At 40.8% G+C, this 22,406-nt stretch overlaps 1 protein-coding gene across 1 annotated transcript in view; it reads right to left on the bottom strand.

The window, feature by feature from the left end:
- Window positions 1-22,406, bottom strand: part of scfd2 (sec1 family domain containing 2) — a 302,066-nt gene that overhangs the window by 212,131 nt on the left and 67,529 nt on the right. The window contains exon 4 of the mRNA XM_072252713.1: window positions 15,114-15,289. Within this exon, the coding sequence (XP_072108814.1) occupies window positions 15,114-15,289 (176 nt within the window). The remainder of the gene's footprint in view (window positions 1-15,113; window positions 15,290-22,406) is intronic.

The following is a 22,406-nucleotide window of genomic DNA, read 5'->3' as shown; positions in this document are numbered from 1 at the left end:
GCAAATGACGTGCAAAGGAATGGGTCCGTGACCCATTTGTGAATGTCTCCGGTGAATCATCCATGTCAGTGCGGGAACAAGATCAACTCTTCGAGCTTGCAAATGACGGTGGGCTGAAAAGTATGTTTGACATAACATCTCTGCCGGCATTCTGGATCAAAGTCAAGGCTGAATATAGAAACATAGAAAATAGGTGCAGGAGTAGGCCATTCGGCCCTTCGAGCCTGCACCGCCATTTATTATGATTATGGCTGATCATCCAACTCAGAACCCCGCCCCAGCCTTCCCTCCATACCCCCTGACGCCCGTAGCCACAAGGGCCATATCTAACTCCCTCTTAAATATAGCCAATGAACTGGCCTCAACTGTTTCCTGTGGCAGAGAATTCCACAGATTCACCACTCTCTGTGTGAAGAAGTTTTTCCTAATCTCGGTCCTAAAAGGCTTCCCCTCTATCCTCAAACTGTGGCTCCTCGTTCTGGACTTCCCCAACATCGTGAACAATCTTCCTGCATCTAGCCTGTCCAATCCCTTTAGGATTTTATACGTTTCAATCAGATCCCCCCTCAATCTTCTAAATTCCAACGAGTACAAGCCCAGTTCATCCAGTCTTTCTTCATATGAAAGTTCTGCCATCCCAGGAATCAATCTGGTGAACCTTCTTTGTACTCCCTCTATGGCAAGGATGTCTTTCCTCAGATTAGAGGACCAAAACTGCACACAATACTCCAGGTGTGGTCTCACCAAGGCCTTGTACAACTGCAGTAGTACCTCCCTGCTCCTGTACTCGAATCCTCTCACTATAAGTGCCAGCATATCATTCGCCTTTTTCACCGCCTGCTGTACCTGCATGCCCACTTTCAATGACTGGTGTATAATGACACCCAGGTCTCGTTGTACCTTCCCTTTTCCTAATCGGCCACCATTCAGATAATAATCCGTTTTCCTATTTTTGCCACCAAAGTGGATAACCTCACATTTATCCACATTAAATTGCATCTGCCATGAATTTGCCCACTCACCCAACCTATCCAAGTCACCCTGCATCCTCTTAGCATCCTCCTCACAGCTAACACTGCCACCCAGCTTCGTGTCATCCGCAAACTTGGAGATGCTGCATTTAATTCCCTCATCCAAGTCATTAATATATATTGTAAACAACTGGGGTCCCAGCACTGAGCCTTGTGGTACCCCACTAGTCACCGCCTGCCATTCTGAAAAGGTCCCGTTTATTCCCACTCTTTGCTTCCTGTCTGCTAACCAACTCTCCACCCACACCAATACCTTACCCCCAATACCGTGTGCTTTAAGTTTGCACACTAATCTCCTGTGTGGGATAGCTACAAAAGCACTGAAAACGTCACTTCCATTTCCAACATCATATCTCTATGAAGCGGGGTTTTGTGCAATGAATGCAATGAAAACTAAATTGCGGAATAGACTGGACATAAGGAACCCCCTTCGAGTATCGCTGTCTCCCATCACCCCTCGATGGGACCGTGTTGTTGCAGGGAAACAAGCCCAGGGCTCCCACTGATTCAGCGATATTGGTGTGTTGCAATGATTTTATATGTTCATACGAGGAAATATGCGCTGTGTGTTTAATATCCAAACATTACTTAAAATGTTATGATGCTATTGACTTATAAGTGACTTATATTCATGGGAGGAAAATATGCACTGTGTTTAGTATTAAATTCGTTAGATAAACCCTTTTAGAAATGAAATTGAGTGATTGGGTGTACTTATAAGTGACTCATAGCTGACTTATCACCTATATTCCAGTTGTGATTAACACCCCCCCCCCACCCCCAGGTCAGCCAGTCTGCAAGAATATTGTCAATATTAAACCGGTCCGTGGTGCAAAAAAGGTTGGGGACCTGTGCATTATACAACTTTGAGATTAGTCACTCAACAGGCAGCCATAAAACAAAGAAACCCATAAGAACCCTTTTAAAAAAAGACTGTCAAGCACCCAATGTACAGAGAGAAGAAAAATAAATCATGCAAACAATAAACACTAGCAAATAGTGATCTAAACTGAAATCCACAAAGAGTCTGTCCACAGAACCTTATCTTAGCACAGAGCTGAGAAGCGAGCTGAACTGGCCCAGCCCACCCCTTGGGCCCTGAACCCCTGACCTTTTTAATCTGGCCTGGAGCCTAAATCATCAGTCGCTTCGATTTGCTCTGGGTCCTGAACGCCACTGCCTCAATTTGACCAGTACCTGACCCTTCAATTCGGCCCAGTGCTTAAGTCGATCGAACCTTGGGTCTTCCTCACTCTCGATGACAGGCATGCTGCCTCGCCTTGGTTCTGCCACATCAAATCACAAGCAAGAGAAAATCTGCAGATGCTGGAAATTCAAGCAACGCACATAAAATGCTGGAGGAACTCAGTGAGCCAAGCAGCATCTATGGAAAAAAGTACAGTCGACGTCTCGGCCCAAAACATTGACTGTACTTTTTTCCATAGATGCTGCCTGGCTTGCTGAGTTCCTCCAGCATTTTGTGTGTGTTGTCTGCCACATCAAATTGCCTCCAAGTCTAACAGGAAGTTACAGGCTATTGTTTGTAATGATCGTTTACCAGAAAGAGTGATCAACAGGTATTTAAACACGAGGAATTCTGCAGATGCTGGAAATTCAAGCAACACACATCAAAGTTGCTGGTGAACGCAGCAGGCCAGGCAGCATCTCTAGGAAGAGATACAGTCGACGTTTCAGGCCGAGACCCTTCGTCAGGACTAACTGAGGGAAGAGCTAGTAAGAGATTTGAAAGTGGGAGGGGGAGGGATAGATCCAAAATGATAGGAGAAGACAGGAGGGGGAGGGATGGAGCCAAGAGCTGGACAGGTGATTGGCAAAAGAGATATGAGAGAATCATGGCATAGGAGGCCCAGGGAGAAGGACGGGGGGAGGGGGGGAAACCCAGAGGACGGGCAAGGGGTATAGTCAGAGGGACAGAGGGAGAAAAAGGAGAGAGAGAGAGAGAAAGAATGTGTGTATATAAATAAATAACGGATGGGGTACGAGGGGGAGGTGGGGCATTAGCGGAAGTTAGAGAAGTCAATGTTCAGATTCTTATTCTCTCTTATCCCTTTTGCCAATCACCTGTCCAGCTCTTGGCTCCATCCCTCCCCCTCCTGTCTTCTCCTATCATTTCCGATCTCCCCCTTCCCCTCCCACTTTCAAATCTCTTACTAGCTCTTCTTTCAGTTAGTTCTGACGAAGGGTCTCGGCCCGAAACGTCGACTGTAACTCTTCCTAGAGATGCTGCCTGGCCTGCTGTGTTCACCAGCCACTTTGATGTGAGCAACAGATATTTAGTTGTTTTCTTTGTTTCACTGGCTACCAGCCAGAAGTCACTGAGATTCACTAATACCAAAAGATTGGCACGAATGTAATGGAACCAAGAACCCTCCTATGCTGTACAATTAAATTACTCTTAAATTTTCTTCTGTCTGTATTAGCTACTCCAAAAATAATGGCATAACCGGTTTGCAGCATACCTGTGATATGAAAGTAGGTTTTCTGTCAGTCCCACAAAATAATACAATGGCAAATTCATGCAGTCGGAAAACAGAAGGACATGAAAAATCTTTTTAAATCTGCATTTTAATTAATGTTTTACCACCACTTTACTATTAAAGCTATAAATAAGGTTTTGGAGAAATCCAAGAGAACTTAATTTAGTTAATTCAAGTTTAATTATCATTCAACCATACATGAATACAGCCAAACAAAAGTGTTCCTCCAGAGCCAAGGTGCAAAACTGTACCAACAGTCGTACAATCACAAGGCACATATAGCACATATAAGATAGCAAGTAAATATAGTCACATAAAGAAACATATAGCCCAAGTCACTGAGTGACATGTCCTCAGCAGGCCAGGCAGCATCTCTACGGTGAGGTAGAGTCAACGTTTTGGACCGAGACCCTTCGTCAGGACTAACTGAAGGAAGAGTTAGTAAGAGATTTGAAAGTGGGAGGGGGAGGGGGAGATCCAAAATGATAGAAGACAGGAGGGGGAGGGATGGAGCTAAGAGATGGACAGGTGATTGGCAAAAGGGATATGAGAGGATCATGGGACAGGAGGCCTAGGGAGAAAGAAAAGGGGGAGGGAGGCAAACCCAGAGGATGGGCAAGGGGTATAGTGAGCGGGACAGAGGGAGAAAAAGGAGAGAGAGAAAAAGAATGTGTGTATATAAATAAATAACGGATGGGCCCGCTAATGCCCCACCTCCCCCTCGTACCCCATCCGTTATTTATTTATATACACACATATTTTTCACTCTCTCCTTTTGCTTCCTCTGTCCCTCTCACTATACCCCTTGCCCATCCTCTGGTTTTTTTCCCCCCTCCCCCTTTTCTTTTTCCCTGGGCCTCCTGTCCCATGATCCTCTCATATTCCTTTTGCCAATCACCTGTCCAGCTCTTGGCTCCATCCCTCCTCCTCCTGTCTTCTCCTATCATTTTGGATCACCCCTTCCCCTCCCACTTTCAAATCTCTTACTAGCTCTTCTTTCAGTTAGTCCTGACGAAGGGTCTCGGCCCGAAATGTCGACTGTACCTCTTCCTAGAAATGCTGCCTGGCCTGCTGCGTTCACCAGCAACTTTGATGTGTGTTGCTTGAACTTCCAGCATCTGCAGATTTCCTCCTGTTTGAGTGACATGTCCTGCTAATTGATGGTGCATGTGTGTTACTGGCAAGAACAAACAGCACAAGCAGCTTGTAAAATAAAAGAAAAATCTTGCTGATTTGTCCACTGTAAGTAGCTTTTCAATGTGGCTAATGGAGTTTTACTCATTAAAGGAATCAAAGAATATAGCACCAGTAGAGGAAAGTGGCATTATGCAATACATCAGACATAATTTTAATCGAAAGTCTGAGCGAGCACAAGGAGTCAAACGAATTACTTCTGCTTCTATTTCATATGTTCTTACCGTATGTCTTCACTTTCTCGGCGACAAATGACAATAAGGATTATTTTAGATTAACTAAAACACATTTTTGAGCTGAACTTCCTTCTAATGCAAGTACAGGTGGCAATGGTATTGAAGCAATTATTCTCATAAAGAAAAGTAAATGAGAAAGAAAGCAGTGTAGCTAGCAAAATGGAATCGTTTTTAGAACTTTTTGGGAGAAAGAGCCTAAAGAACACCTTATTAGCTTAAACTTGAAGCTTAATGAACTGGAAGCTGAAGGTACAAAGGACTTTTGTTCACATATTAACATAGTTTATTTTCTTTCTTCTCCAAACCTAATGTATTTCTGGCAAAAGATAACAGTTACAATACAGTATCAATCTGTTTTTAAAATACAGCTTCCCAAAACATGTCAGTTTTTAACATCTAATTTCGTTGTTCTTGTAGATTTCCTGTATGATATCAACTTAAATAATAGTATTTACTGGATGATATAAAATTCTGCTGCTTTGCTGTGCATATATACAAAGCTATGCAGTGAGTTAAACACCTTCTCAAAAAAAAATCACACAAGCCGGAAGCTTTCTTCCGGGTCTATAATGAGATCTTACTTGTGAAATTAAAAGGTTAAGTAAAATACGTATTAAATTCAATGTAGACTCATCATTCCCCTGAATATACTAATACGATTGATTATCCTCGCAATCAGTGTTAATCAAGGAAATACACACACACAACACTCCATAATTATGCCATGTAAACAGGAGTAACTCATGGCTCAAAGTTCAAAGTACCAAGTAAGTTTATTATCAAAATACATACATGGCACCATATACAACCCTGAGATTCATTTTCCTGTGGGCATACTGAATAAATCCAACAACAATAATAGAACCGATGAAAGACAGGACCAACTTGGCCGTTCAGCCAGTGTGCAAAGGACCACAAATGTGCAAATACAAAAAGAAAGAAATAACAATAAATAAATAAGCAAGAACATGAGATGAATCGGAATCAGGTTTATTATCACTGGCATGTGTCGTGATATTTGTTAACTTAGCAGCAGCAGTTCAATGCAATACATAATAGAGAAGAAAAATTAAAATAAAACAATAAAGTAAACCAATTACAGTATATGCATATTGAATACATTAAAAATCATGCAAAAACCAGAAATAATATATCAAAATTGAGGTAGTGTTCATGGGTTCAATGTCCATTTAGGAATCAGATGGCAGAGGGGAAGAAGCTGTTCCTGAATCGCTGAGTGTGTGCCTTCAGGCTTCTGTACTTCCTGCCTGATGGTAACAGTGAGAAAAGGGTGCTGGGGGTCCTTGAAAGTGAGATTATATGTTGTGGGAATATTTCAGTGATGGGGCAAGTGAAGTTAAGTGAAGTAAACCCCTTTGCTTCAGGACCCTGATGGCTGAGGAGTAAAAAATGTTTCTGAACCTGGTGGTGTGAGTTCTGAGTCTCCTATACCTTCTTCCTGAAGGCAGCTGTGAAAAGAGAACATAACTTATGTGGTGGGTGAATGCTGCTTTCCTGTGACTATACCCCGTGTAGACGTGCTCAGTGGGGGGGAGGGCTTTATCTGTAATTTTCTAGGCCGTATCCACTACATTTTGTAGGATTTTCCATTCAAAGGCATTTATGTTTCCATACCAGGCTATGATGCATCCAGTCAATATACACTCCACGGCACATCCATAGAAGTTTGTCAATGTTTCAGGTATCATGCCAAATCTTCACAAACTCCAAAGAAAGAAGAGGCTCTGTGTACTTGCTTCATAATTGCACTTCAGTGTTGGGTCCAGCACAGGTCCTCTGAAATAATAACACTGATGAATTTAAAGTTGCTGACCCTTTCCACCCATGGTCCCCCAGTGAGGATTGGCTCGAGATCCTCTAGTTTCCTCTTTGTGAAGTCAATAATCTGCTCCTTGGTCTTGGTGACATTGAGCTAGAGGTTGTTGTTGTTGCATCTCCCTCCTATATGCTGGTATTGGAACAGTGCTCAGGCACACAGAAGTGTAAAGTGATTACAGCAGGGGACTAAGCACACTGCCTTGTGGTGCACCTGTGCGAATGAGATTGTGGAGGAGATGCTGTTGCTGATCTAAACTGACTGAGGTCTGCAAGTGAGAAAATCAAGGATCAAATTGCACAAGTAGGTATTGAGGCCAAGGTCTAGAAGCTTATTGATTAGTTTGAGGGAATGATGGTACTGAATGCCAGATGTATGCATCTTTGATATCCAGATGTTCCAGGGTTGAGTGAAGAACCAACTAACCTACTACGGACCTGTTGTGCCGGCCAGCAATTTGGAATGGATCCAAGTCACTTCTCAGACAAGAGATGACATGCTTCATCACCAACCTCTCAAAATACTTCATCACTGTGGATGAAAGTGGTACTGGCACAATAATATCTTAATAGCAATAAATGATAAACATAATACTTCCTTCAAAATATATCTACTAAATATTTACCTATATTAACAAAGCATAAGATTCATAAATATTGCTCTTTCAAGGACAAGTAAAGAGGGGATAGAGATGTATGCCTTTCCACCATGCACTTTGAATTGAAATCTAATTTAACCCCTGCAGGAAATGATATAAAAATCAGCTTGTGTAAAGAGTGATATACATACAAAATGAACTGCACCTCTTGAGGCCAGCACACCAATCCTCTGGTTACATCAACAAATGTAATGAATGCAATCCCAACTAAAAAAGAGAAAAAAAAAATACACATCATCTCCACCTATTCTAACCCATCAGGCTACTGCACTTGTACCATAAAATTAATTCCTACATGTTGTTTTGAAACAATGGACTTAAAGCAGAACAAATAGGTGCCTTACTACTCTTACCACTGCCTAGACATTGAATGATGGCCTCAATTACACTTTCCAGCCTGATCTCCATTCCCCAAAACTTCAAAATTATTCCTCAGCCTTGAATGTATCTAATGAATCATGATGGACTCAGTCCACTAATCACAAGATTAGCATTGCTCTATCTTTCTGAAGATAGTTGGGGAGTTGAAAATAATGATTTGTCTTTCAATGTAAAGATCCCAATCCAGGATGCCACTGACATCTTCTGCCACAAGGTAAAGCTAATAACAACCTCATCTTCTGTCAAAGCAGCAAGGTTATTTTGGAAAATTAACAGACAGCAAATGCAGAGCCAACAAGAAAAAAACTACAGGAGGAGCTCAACAGGTTACTAATCTGTGGAGGCAAATGGATATCTGATGTTTTATATCAGAACAGAGTGTGGAGGGATGATAGACAGTACAAGTAGATGAAAGGAATAGATAGTAGGTGGTAGGTAGAACCAGGTGAGGTGGGGGATAATGAACAAGTTAAAGTGGTTGGTAGGTGAGGCATAGAAATAGATAAGACCAAAAAAAAACAAAAGACACCCACACTACCCTGGGATAGAAAAGTACAGAGATACACAACCCACAGTAGCAATTCTTCCTTGTGTCAGACTAAGTGGCCAATCTTTTATACTACCTGGTCCTAAGTATATGCTTCAGCCAACCAACATTAAACTATGGGAGACATCATTACAGGATCAATAGAGATACAAGAAACTGCACACGCTGGAAGTGGAGTAACAGAAAACACTGGAGGAACTCAACAGACCAGGTAGTATCTATAGAGGGAAAATCAACAGATGACATTATGGTTCTGAAGCCTTATCAGGATCTTTTATGCTTTTAGAACAGGGAACAATACAGCACAGAATTGAGTCCTTGGATACACAATGTTGTGCTGAATTAATGAAATTAATAATCAAATACCCAACCAAACTAATCCCTTCTGCTTATACAATATCCATATCCTTCCATTTTCTGCATAATCATGCCTGTTTAAGATGCTTTTCAACTTCCCTATCGCATTTGTCTCCACCACCGTCTCAAGCAGTGCAATCCAGGCATTCACCACTGTGCTAAAAGAAAACTCGAACTACACATCTCCTTTGAACTTACTCCCTCTCACCTTAAATGCATGCTTGTTGATATGTGACATTTCAAATCTGGGAGAAAATCCTGAGAACAGAGGTGCAGTGGGCTGGCTCCCTTCCTGTCAGTGCTGCTCGGCAGTGTTTACTCCCTCACAGTGTTCGCTCCCTGTCGGCGTTCGCTCCCTGTCAGCGCACACTCCCGTCAGCGTTCACTCCCGTCAGTGCTGCTCCGCATTGTTCACTCCCTGCAAGACAAGCTGGATTGCTTGTGGCTGACAGAGGATGAGACAAGCTGATTTGCCTTCGTCTGCTGAGATGAGGAACTGCTGCATACTTATTCTTCAGAAACGTGGCTCAAGGACATTTCACTTGTATTATTAACTTCTTCCTGTACCTGCATATTAGCTTTAAATTCCTTGTACAGGAACACTAGTTCTCTTTACTAACCCCTCCTTTCAAAGTAGAGGATCATGCATTGCCCCTCATTATACTTCATCTGCTACCTTTTTCCTCCTTCTCATTATTTAGTTAGGTGCCTTAACAAATTTTGCATCCTCTTGATTATTTAATTTCCCCCTATATTTGCTTCATCTGTAATTAAGTACATTACAGTTGGACCCCTAATCTACCTCACTAATTTTTGAGACTTCATCAGCAATCCCTGAGTCACCTAGCTAGTCAGGTCTTGCTGACATGAAAATGACTACTTAATCTTAAACTCTAATTCATTTTCTGTTTTGAACCAAGACTGTGGTATACCGTGCATCTATATTACCCACAATCCTCATGGACCTGTGTTGCTATTTATCAAATGCTTGTTGGAAAACTACATTAGTTCTCCTTTATTCATTCTGCAAGTTACATTGAAAAACAAAATAATACATGTGTTAATCACTGAAGCTTGATATCCAATCACTGAAGTTAATATAATATCTCTTAGGTGCTGATAATTAAGGGCTGTAATCTGGTAGTTCTTCACTAAACAAAACCTCTCAATGCTCAGATAAGAGTTGAAAGTGGTAGGACTACCCTTCAAAGAGTTTTCAAGTTTTAAACACCCTCTGTTCCTTTCTAAGAAAAGTTTGTTCATTGTCATTGTCTGGAAGATTTGCACAAAAAATCTTATTCAAGTAATGAGTTTGTATAGATTTCAAAAGCTGGTTCAAAGTCGTCGTGCCATTTGCTACTGCACACATTGTAATAAATAACTAGATCGGGCAAGCCAGACTGCTTTAAAGTGTTAGGTTTGTCTGAAATTGATCTATGTATAATCTTGTGATCAGAAGTCAATTACTAGCCTCTGGCAAGGTTTTGCAGCTCAATTCATGCAAACTTGAACTTCCAACTCGAAGTTCAACTTTGCAATGAAAACTGATTTCTACAATGAGCAAACAGAGCATAAATTTCCAAAAGGACTTAAACTGAACTTTAATGTGAAACACTGCACTTTCAACAATAGAGTTCAGTATGGTAATTAAAGGCAAATTGTGAACTCAATACCAGTGTGAAAATTGAATATACAATCTTACACACAAAAGTAATTATTTCCTTGACTCTCCATGCTCATATATACAGCACCAACAACAAATTGTCTTTGTAAGACTTGCACAGGTATGCAACATAAAACAAAAAAAAACCAGGAAGATAACATTAATTGTTTGACAACAGAATGTACACCATTTGCAAAGTTACTATCATTGTGTATTTAATATTTCAGCAATATTTGAGTAATATTGTAAATATGTCGTTTGATTAAGGTTTCATTAGCAGAATCAAAAGAAAGCTTACCTGGCTGAATTGAAGAAATTGTTACAGCATTGCCTATTCAGTAATGGGCTTAATGATGCACTGAGAGATAGTTTAGTTTGTGGAATCTTACAAGAAAGCATTCAAAAATAGCTCTGAACTAAAGCACAACACACATTTTAAAGAGCAGTTGAAATTGTTATATCAATGGAAACAGCAGTCAGGGATGCAATTGAGTTGCTGTCAGAAAGTGAACGTGAACAAAAGTGCAATGTCAAAACAGAAACATGCCTGGCCAAACTAACTGTGTTACCGTTGTGGGAGATGCTCACATACACAAGACCAATGCAGATTTAAAGGTGAAACTTGCAGAAAGTGCAACAAAGTAAGTGTCATAGTCCGGTCCGTGAAGTCCAAGTTCACGGTCCAGTCCATTGACCCTTGCTCCAGGTTTTCCTATCTACCCTGTTTCTGTCCTTGTTGAGCTAATTGAGGCAGCTGATGCTAGTTGGGGCTGGCTGCATAAATACCTCCAGAGACCAGGGCGTGGTTGCTGGATTGTTCTTGTCCTTACTCCTTGTACCCCTTCCCCTGCCTTCTGTTTCCTCGCCTGAAGCCCTGCCTTGTCTTGTCAGTAACACTCACCTCGCCTGAAGTTCTGCCTCGCCTTGCTTTGCCAGAAGCCCTGACTAGTCTTGCCGGTAACTCTCGCCTCACCTGAAGTTCTCATCTTGCCTTGCCTTGCCTTGCCAGTAGCCTTGCCTTGTCTTGCTGTCTGGTCCTGGAGCCACCCTGTACCTAGCTCCTTTCCTGTCCCTTGCCTCCGCCCAGGTAAGCCAGGCCGTCTTGCCATTACCTGGGGTTGGTTCTGTCCCTTACTTCTGTCGGGTGGTGATCCGCGCCCTGCCCAGGTGATCTGCGCCCTGCCCAGGAGGAGCTTGCCAAGCCTCGCCTCAAGTCTCCAGCCTCGCCTCAAGTCTCCAGTCTCGCCTAGTCTCCAGCCTCCTGCCTCGCCTAGTATCAAGTCTCCAGCCTCCTGCCAAGCCTCGCCTCATCTCTTGCCTAGCCTCGAGCCTGTAGAATCCAGCCTCTAGCCTCGAGCCTCTTGCCAAGCCAAGCCTCTTGCCAAGCCAAGTCAAGTCTCTAGCCTCAAGCTTCAAGCCTGTAGATTTCTGCCTCGTCCTGCCTGCCTGCCAAGCCTCGTCCTTGCCTAGTTCTGGGGTCCGAGCCAGAGGCAAAACCTAGGTACTGGGTCCTTGTCCAGTCTCTGGCTCGGAGTCCAAGCCCGGGCTCCCAGCTCTCTTGTTCAGTCCTGTTCCAGGTTCCTGGTCTTCCTGTCCATGTCCTTGCCATCACCCTGTATCCTAGTCCTGTCCCTAGTACTTCAGTGTCTGTGTCTTGCACTTGGGTCCGTTCCCAGCCGTGCCCTTATGACAGTAGGACACATACTGTACACAGAGCATGTCAGGCAGACAAGAATAAATAGACTGTACAGGGAAGGAGATCAGTAAGTCAAGTTGCAGTTTCAAAAAAAAGCACTAATCTGTATGCTGTATCTGTATGATTTGATAATGGTGACAATGATACAATACTGAGTAGCCTTGAGATTTACAATGTGAAAACTAACGAGAGACAGAAATATGGTTTATATCAGAAGTGAACCGCAAGTTAAAATGGAATTAGACATTAGCTCAGATCTTTCGGTCATTCCACAAAATGAGTTGAACAGCATTTCAAAGATACTGAACTAAGGTTTGCAGCTATCTAGCTAAGAACTGATACTGGAGAAAGTTAACTCCTGTGGGAATGACATTCCTAACAGTGAAATATAACAACCAACAAGCCACATTGAGCTTGTATAAGGTTTAAAAAAAAAAACAGGAGGGCCACCATTGTGAGGCCACGCTTGGCTGAGACAACTGTAAATTGATTGGAGACCCATCCACCATTGGCATGCCACATCCCTTGCAAAAGAATCAACTGAAAGTGAATTAAGAAAGGTGGCACTGCATGATTCCACAACAGTGTTCAAGAATGGCATTGGAAAACTCAAACATAAAATAGTGCTGAAGGAAAATGCCACACCCATGCTTTACAGTCCCTTGTATGAGTTAGATCACATGAATGCCGAAGAAATTCTTTCCAAGGTTGAGTGAAGCACATGGGCAACATCAGTGGTTCCAGTAGCCAAGAAGAGTGGCTCTGTCAGAATCAGTTGTGAGTTTCAGGTCACCATCAATCCAGTACTGAAACTAGATCAGTACCCTCTACCCAGGATAGAGGATATCTTTGTAAGCTTTTCTGGTGGGAAACACTTCTTCAATGTGGACTTAGTAGAGGCCTACCTACAGAGTGAGATGGAAGAAGAGTCCAAAGTGCTTTTCACCATAAACACTCACAAAGGGTTTTTATCAGTATAACAGGCCTATCTTTGGAGTAGCATTTGCACCTCCACTCTGGCAGAAAGCTATGGACCAGGCATGGAAGGCTGGATGACATAATTGTTAGCAGCAAGGATGACAACAAACATCTCCAAAATCTCAAGATAGTGTTATAAACTAAGATTATAAGCTCAGATCACAATGCAACAAGTATGATTTATTCAAACCAAGAATTGGTGCACAATGATTGCAGAAATGTGCTGAGAAAATTCAATCAGCAGCGGATGCCCCAAGGCCAAAAAGGCATGTCACAGTTGCAATCCATTTTAGGATTTCTCAATTACTATAACAGGTTTCTGCCAAATCTGGCTATTGTGCTCCATCTCTTGAATTCATTACTATAGATCAGGAAGGAATGGCAATGGACAAAGCAGTGTGAAGTAGCTTTCTAAGAGGTAAACGGCAACATCAGACACTACTCAAAAACTTTGATGCCACACTGTCCTGTGAAGCTTGCCAGTGATGCCTCACCTTATGGTATAGGTTCAGACATATCACATCATGAGTGATGGAAGTGAACGCCCCATAACGTTTGCTTCACATTCCCTTACCGCTACAGAGAAAAATTATGCACAGATTGATAGACAAGAGAGAAACCTTGAGTCTTGTTTGGGGTGTAATAGCATTTCAATCAGTACTGTTATGAGAGAGAGTTTACCCTTATTACTGATCATCAAACACTAGAGTCCATTTTCAATCCACAGGTGTTCCACTAACAGCAGCAGCACGAATACAGAGATGGGCTCTATTTCTTGAAGGACACAATTACAAGATTGAATTTGGAGGATGACTAATCATGCTGATGGATTGTCCTGCTTACCTTTAGAAAAGTAAATAACTGAAAATTTTACAAAAGAGGACACTCCTCTTGACATATTCTCCCTATGCAAACTGAAAATCTCCCTATTACGGCACAGATGATCTAAATAAAGACCTCATACTGTCTCAGGTCTACATGGCACCCCAAACTTCACTTGCCTCATCATTGAAATGTTCCCACAACAAATGGACTTACTTTCAAGACTCTTCATCTCACGTTCTTGCAATTCATTGCTTATTTATTTATTATTTCTTCTTTTTCGCATTTGCAGTTTGTCGTCTGTTGTACTCTGGTAGAACGCACAAGTTGGGCAGTCTTTCATTGATTCTGGTATGGTTATTCTTCTATAGATTTATTGAGTATGCCCACAAGAAAATGAATCTCAGCATTGTATGTGGTGACATACACGTACTTTGATAATAAATTTAGTTTGAACTTTGCTCTTTGAACAATAGTAAGCAAAGCACTCCAACTGAAGCAAAACCACCCTAATTTTTTATTCAATTTTATCAGTGAACAATAACATTGTGTTCTCTTTTCAATTACCTTCTGTACCTGTAATATAGTTCTTTGTGAACTTGTGTTCTCTTCATAGTTCACTTCCTAGTTTTGTGTAAGTTTCATAACTTTCAGTCTCTTCATCAGTTATTTCTATGCATTGTAAAAAGCAGAACCTCAGCACCAATCCACATTTGAGCTTACCACATCTTGCCAACAGAAAATGATCTATCTATGACCACAGTTTCCTGTTAACCAGCCAAGGAAAAAGGTGCAAATGCATGGAATACTTTCTATTTGCCTGGATGAATGGAGCACAAACAAATCTCAGAACAATCTTAACACCATCCAGGACAAAGCCGTTCATTTATCTGGCACCCCATCAACCACCATGAAAATTCATTCCCTCTGCCATCTGCAAACAGCATCTACACTGTGTACCAGTGCAGTTTCCTGTCTAGGGTACTTTGATAGCATCCCCTAAATCTAAAACACCTACCACCAAGGACAAAGACAGCAGGTACACATCAACATCTGTTGGATCCTCGTCAGGTTATACCTTATCCTGATTTGGAATTATATTGCTTGTCCACATCTCTACTGCAATTGCCCAGATTCCAAAAAATGATTAAAAAATTATACCTTTTAATGACAATCTGAATATGCTACAGAAAATGAAAATAGTTAAAATCAAACCTGCAAAAGCAGCCTTTCAAAAGCAAGAAAGTTGTCCCATTTTGAGTAGGAAGCATGTCCCAAAGTCTGCACTGTTGCCATGGTAAGTTGCAAGAGCCCACAGTGATTTTCCAAAGCTTTCACATTGTTCTTGAATAACTGCACAAACGAATTGAGTTGTTCAGGTGTGACTCTACCTGTAACAAGAGAAGGATGCATGAAAGTTATTATAGTACATTTAGTATGAAGCAAATATCTGGATTACATTATTGGATCCTTTGAACAAATGACCAAAAATAAAAACAGCATTATTGTGCATGTCATGTATTCTTAAGCAATCAGAAATAGTGTGCCCTGGCATAGAATAAGGTTTGATTATCTTCTTGTTTATCCTGTACTTATTCATGATGAACAAAACCACATACTAAGTGAAATTCAAAGCAGAATTCCCTATGGTAGTTGGTTATAGAGCAAGAATGCCGACAGATTTTTCCTAATAAAGATGAAATATCTAGAAACATGGAACGCTATTTATAATAATAACAGTGTTGATGTACCTGAACTGTGCGTACAAAATGATGAACCGTTCTTGAATGCATTACTTATAACGTTTAAATGTTATTACAAGATTGAATTCTTTCTATTTATATATATTTAAAAGGGATGTTAAAAGGGTTTAAAAACTAGGAATTTCCAAATCTCCGGATAACTTTAAGATCTGCTCATCTTCCTTTCTCTTAAATGACTTATTGAAGTATTGCTCCAACTTTGTAACAGGAGTCAAATATCATTATGAGGACCCTCAGTAAAATGTTCTCCTAAATTGATGCAAATGCATTTCCAGTATCAGCAAAACCATCATCACTATCACCATTCTAGCAGAGACCTGATGGGGTAATTTGAACCCGAAACTTTTCTGATCTGTGTCACAATACTCTGTGCTGTGCAGAGTAGCCAGAAACTGAACTACTAGGCGAGCAGACTTCCGCATACAAAAAAAAATCTAAACAACTTCATTCTGCTTGCAGTGAAAAAGTGTTCAAACACTTCACTTGTATTCCATTCATTTTAGTAATAGTACAAAACAGCAATAGACTCTGATGTATTTCTGATTTATGTTTCAGTTTGTATATAGAACAGAAATAAGCCCAGCAGTCCAAGATGCTCCGCCAAGTAGTTGAACTGGCCATTAAATACTTAACTAAACTAATCATTTCTTCCTGCACAATGTTCATATCCTTCCACTTCTGCATACTTATGTGCCTATCTTTAACACCTCTATTGCACTTGCCTCCACTACCACCACTGGCACCACATTCCACGCAGCCACCACTCAGTAAAAATAAAATTATCCAATCCATATCCCCCTCGCCTTACATCCACGCCTTAAATGTATTAGACATTTCAGTCCCGGGGAAAAGATATTAATGTCTACTTGATCTATGCCATTGTAGTTTGTAGTACTGTGGTTTTCAATATTTTACTACTGCTGACCAACAAAGCAAGAAAGTGAAACTAGAGCAGAAACGTTGCAACTACAACAACACAATTACAGTTTTATAATTTGAATAAGAATATTTTATTCAATCTAAGGTGTTAGACGGAGCAGAACAATTTTTAGTTGAATACAGATCCTACAATTTATTAGACAGAAGAAAAGTTGCGAAGATATCAGGTAAACAACAGACAACAATTTATCTGTTTAAGTATTAAAGACTCTAGTTAAAGTAATTAGGTCAAAACTGAAGTCAACAGAAAAGTATGATTAATAAATTTAAATCAACTCACATAAATGAAAACCAAGTATAATATCAAAAATATTCAAAGGAACTAATAAAAATGAGCAAAACAGATAACAAAACCAACAGCAAATGAAAGCGATTAGAAAACAAATAATGGATCAAAAATACATTGTTAAGAAAATCTTGAATAGTGATCAAGAATAAAGGCAGCAATATTACTTTATATTAAACCAAGAGAATAAGACGACAAAGAGACACCAGAAACTGGGAATCTGGAAGAACACAAAGGAGTTGGAGGAATAAGGCAGCATCTATGGAGGGAAACAGCCAGTTCACATTTCAGGTAGAAAACATTCATCTGAACTCAAAGACGATATGTAAAAAAAATCAGTCATAGAGTAATACAGCACAGAAACAGGCCCTACAACACACCTAGTCCTTGCCAAACTTATTCTGCCTAGTCCCATCGACCTGAACCTGGATCATTGCCCTCCATTACCTTCCCATCGATGTACTTCTAAAAAAATTCTCTTAAATGTTGAAATCAAACCCGCATCCACCACCTCTGCTGTCGGATCGTTCCACACTCGCACCACCCTCTGAGTGAAGTTTCCCCTCAGGTATTTCACCTTTTACCCTTTACCCATGACCTCTAGTTCTTGTCTCACCCAACCTCAATGGCAAAAGTCCGGTTGCATTTACCCTATCTATACCCCTCATAATTTTATACAACTATCAAGCCTCCTATCATTCTCCTAAATTCCAGGAAATAAAATCCTAATCTATTCAACCTTTCCTTACAAGTCCCAGCAACATTCTTGTAAGTTTTCTCTGAACGCTTTTAATCTTATTGATATCTTTCCTGTAGGTATATGACCAGAGCTACACAAAACTCCAAATTTGGCTGCACTAACAACTTCAACATATCATCTCAACTCCTGTACTCAATACTCTAATTTATGAAGGCCAATGTGCCAAAAGCTCTCTTTGTAACTCTAACTACCTCTGATACCACTTTCAAGGAACTTTGACTCTGTGTTCCCAGGTTCCTTTGTTCTCCCACACTCCTCAATGCCCTACTGTTTACTATGCAAGTCCTATCCTGGTTTGTAATCACAAAATACTCTGCAGATGCTGGGGTCAAAGCAACACTCACAACACGCTGGAGGAACTCAGCAGGTCGGGCGGCATCCGTGGAAACGATCAGTCAATGTTTCGGGCTGGAACTCTTCATCAGGACTGAAGAGGGAAGGGGCAGAGGCCCTATAAGGAAGGTGGGGGAGGGTAGGAAGGAGAAGGCAGGAAGGTTCCAGGTGAAAAACCAGTAAGGGAAAAGATAAAGGGGTGGGGGAGGGGAAGTAGGGAAGTGATAGGCAGGAAAAGTGAAGAAGGAATAGGGGAAAGCACAATGGGTAGTAGAAGGAGGCAGAACCATGAGGGAGGTAGTAGGCAGCTGGGGGAGGGGGCAGAGTGAAATAGGGATAGGGGAAGGGAGGGGGAGGGAATTACCGGAAGTTGGAGAATTCATTGTTCATACCAAGGGGCTGGAGACTACCTAGATGGTATATAATGTGTTGCTCCTCCAATCTGAGTTTAGCCTCATCATGGCAGTAGAGGAGGCCATGTATGGACATATCCGAATAGGAGTGTGAAGCAGAGTTGAGGTGGGTGGCAACTGGGAGATCCTGTCTGTTGACTATCCTGGTTTGTCCTCCCAAAGTGCAACACCTCACACTTGTCTGCATTAAGCTCCATCCGCTATTTTCAGCCTGTTTTGCAAGCTTTGATAGCTTTCCTCACTGTCCACTATGCCTCAATCACAGTCTCATCTGTAAATTTGCTGATCTGGTTAACCACGTAACTATCCAGATCATTAATATAGATGACAAACAACAACAGACCCACCACCGATCCCTGCCGCATACCAATAGTCACAGGCCTCCAGTCAGAGGCAACCGTCTGCAACCTCTCCCACAAAGCCAAATCTGAATCCAGTTTACTACCTCATCCTGAATACCAATCAACTGAACCTTTTTGACCAGCTTCCCACAATCTCTCAAAAACCCAGAATCCCCAAGCCTGTTAGCTTTACCTTTTACTCCAACAGGAACATACAAATTCTGTACTCTCATTATTTCCCTTTTGAAGGCCTCCCACTTACCAAGCATTTCTTTGCTAGAAAACAATTTATCCCAATCCACACCTGCCAGATCAAATCTGATGCCATCAAAGTTGGCCTTTCACCAATTTAGAACCTCAATCCAAGCCAAGACCAGTCCTATCCTTCTCCATAATTACATTAAAACTAATAGAATTATGATCACTGGATCCAAATTATTCCAATTTACACACTTGTCACTTGCCCTGTCTCATTCCCTGATAGGAGATCCAGTATTGCACTCTCTCTTGTTGGGACCTTCATATATTACGGAAACCTCCCTGAACACATTTGACAAACTCTATCCCAAACAGTCCTTTTATAGTTGGGAAGTCACAATCAGTGTGCAAAGTTAAAATCTCCTACTATCACAACCTTATTTTCCTTGCAATTGTCTGCTATCTTACTACAAATTTGCTCCTCTAAATGCTACTGACTATTGGGAGGTCTATAATATAATCCTATTAACACGGTCATCCCTTTCCTGTTCCTCAGTCCCACCTATATAGCTTCATCAGATGAGTCCTCCTGTCTGTCCAGATTGAGCACTACTGTGACATTTTCCATGACTAGTAATGTCACCCCTCCCCCTCTAACATGTCAAAACAATGGACCCTCTGGGTTGCCAGACCTGACCCTCCTGCAACCAAGTCTTATTAATGGCCACAATATTGTAATTTCAGGTATTGATCCATGCTCTAAGCCCATTGGCCTTACCTACAATACTCATTGCATTGAAATAGACACAGCATTATTCCCGCCATGTTCAACCTTTCTGTTCCTGTCTTCGTATGTAGGCTTAACATTTTTTTTTCCATAACCATTCCACTGTGCCCAAGCACTCTGTTTCCCATCTCTCTGCAACTCTGGTTTAAACCACCCTACTCCCCCCAACCCCCAGAGTAACACTAGCAACCCCTCCCACAAGGATATTGGTCTCCCTCCAGTTCAGATATAAACCATCCTGGTTCTACACATCCCACCTTTCCCGACAAATACTTATACAAATATCTCCACTTACAGAAGAGTGGAAAAATGAATTATTGTTAAGAACAAGAAAGGACTACATTCAACAATCCATGAGACACAAGGCATAGGAAATGCTGGAGATCTAGAGCAATGCACAAAGGAGCTGGAGGAACTCAGCGAGTCAGCAAAGTGAACATTTGTCTTTCCAGATGAGGCAAACTTTCACATGTAAATTCATCAGTGTCTTCTATTGCATCCAGTGTGGTTTCCACCATATTGGGACACTGCTTCATTAAGCATCTTTGCTCTGTCCACACTAGAGCCGGGATCTCCCAGTGTTTAGCTATTTTAATTCCACTTCCCATTCCCACACCAACATGTCTGTCCATAGTCTCCTTTGTTGCTCAGCTGAGCCTATACGCGTATTAGAGGTCAATATCTCATGTTCTGCGTTGGTAATCTCCAACCTGACAGCATGATCAAATTCTAATTTCCATTTACCACTCAGCACTCTCCCCCCTCCACTCTTCCCCCTCGTTTGATCTCACTGGCCCCCATTGCACCCTTTCTTCTCTCCCTCCCTCTCCACCTGCCCATCACTCACACATTGCTCCTGCTGGTTCCTCTCTCCACCTCCTTCCCTTTATTTCATGGTCTACTGTCCTCTTCTATCAGATTCCAACTTCTTCAGCTCATTGTCACTTCTACTTTTCACCTTTCAGCTTCTTGTATCATCCGCCTACCTCTCCCATCACCTGAATCCACCCATTACTCACCTGTTCTTGCTCCACTTATTTTTACTTCTACAATACTGGTCCTTTCTCACTTTTGTAGAGATACTCAATCAAGTTTTATTAGTCCTATACCCAATTTCAACAACAGTACCCTCCCTTTTCTTGTTCTCTAATATTTCAGCATGTTCAGACTCAGGACTCCGTTGTGCACTAACATTCACTTATGTTTTATTTGCCTCTTCTCTTGATAACCTATCAGTAAATTGAATACCAAAACAGTTTTGGTCATGGCTTCCCTCTACACATTAACCCACTTACTACAAGCCTTGGATTCCTTCCCATGTTTATTAACCATCTGATGAATATCTTTCACCCATTATCAAAATCACTTCTGCATTTTGATCATAACTTTTATTTTTTTTCCACTTCACTTTGACTTCACTCCCATCTCAGCTAACTTTTGGTCACCTTATGCATCAATCAGATTGATAACTTAATGTTGCAAGTATCAAAATTAATGTTATATATAAAACCCCATTATGGAGCATACTGGAGCAACTTAATGCATTGTATAAATAGCTGAACTAAAGGAAAACAGAAGAATTTTAACTAAAATGCATCAATATTACAAAAGCAATACTAAAGAGCAATGATGCAAAAGGACAATGGGATTCAAAATTTTCTTTCTTTTTCAATATTTTTATTAATTTCTTACATAAAAGAATAGAGTACAGTAGGATATATAATATAAATCGATTACAATATAATGAAATCACAGATAAAGTGTAATTACCCCATATCCATATAAAATTAAATTTAAACATAATATTGAAAAGAGATAATTTTATTATACAAAAAATCTAAACCCACTACCAGAAAAAAAGCAGCTGTTAGGTTAAAAAAAGAAAAGGAAGAAATCCTTAACATAGAGTAAAACATATTATTAGCCAACATCTGTGCTTAATAGCAAATCAAAGATGTTCAAAATAATTCAAAAAAGGTCCCCACAAGGTTAAAAAATCTTGTCTAGGTTCAGAAATTGAACAGCGAACCTTCTCTAAATTTAAGCAAGACATAACATCATGTAACCAATGAGTATGAGTAGGCGGAGTGGCATCCTTCCACTTAAGCAACAATGCCCTCCTGGCTATGAGAGAAATAAAGGCCAAATATGCAGATCATGTGCCTCCAAAATAATACCATTTCCTCCAACAATACCAAATAAGGCAGTCAAAGGATTAGGTTTAAAATTTACTTTAAAAAGCACCAAAAAAATTTGAAATACTTCCTTCCAATATTTTTTCAAGACTCGGACAAGTCCAAAACATACGGATTAGTGAAGCTTCTCCATCATTACATGTATTACAAAGGGAGATATATCCAAATAAAAACGAGACAGGTTATCTTTAGACATAAAGGCTCTATGAACCACTTTAAATTGTAGAAGGGAATGACGGGCACATAACGATGAGTTATTAACTAATTTAAAAATTTCATTCCAAGTGTCCTCAGAAATTGAAATCTGTAAATCTTGTTCCCAAAGATTATTAATTATATCTACATTTCTCATTCCCAACAACATACTATAAATATTAGATATAGATGCATTATGGAAGGTTTTCAAATTTAAAATTATTTAATTATGTAATTATTTATCTGGACTTTTAGGAAATGTATGTACTCGAGAACGCAATAAGTCTCTAATTTGTAA

The sequence above is a fragment of the Mobula birostris genome, chromosome 3 (assembly GCF_030028105.1).
Source record: "Mobula birostris isolate sMobBir1 chromosome 3, sMobBir1.hap1, whole genome shotgun sequence".
In the NCBI taxonomy this organism is placed as follows: domain Eukaryota; kingdom Metazoa; phylum Chordata; class Chondrichthyes; order Myliobatiformes; family Myliobatidae; genus Mobula; species Mobula birostris.
Note: the sequence above shows the minus strand (reverse complement) of the source record. Positions and strands in the feature narration are given on the sequence as shown.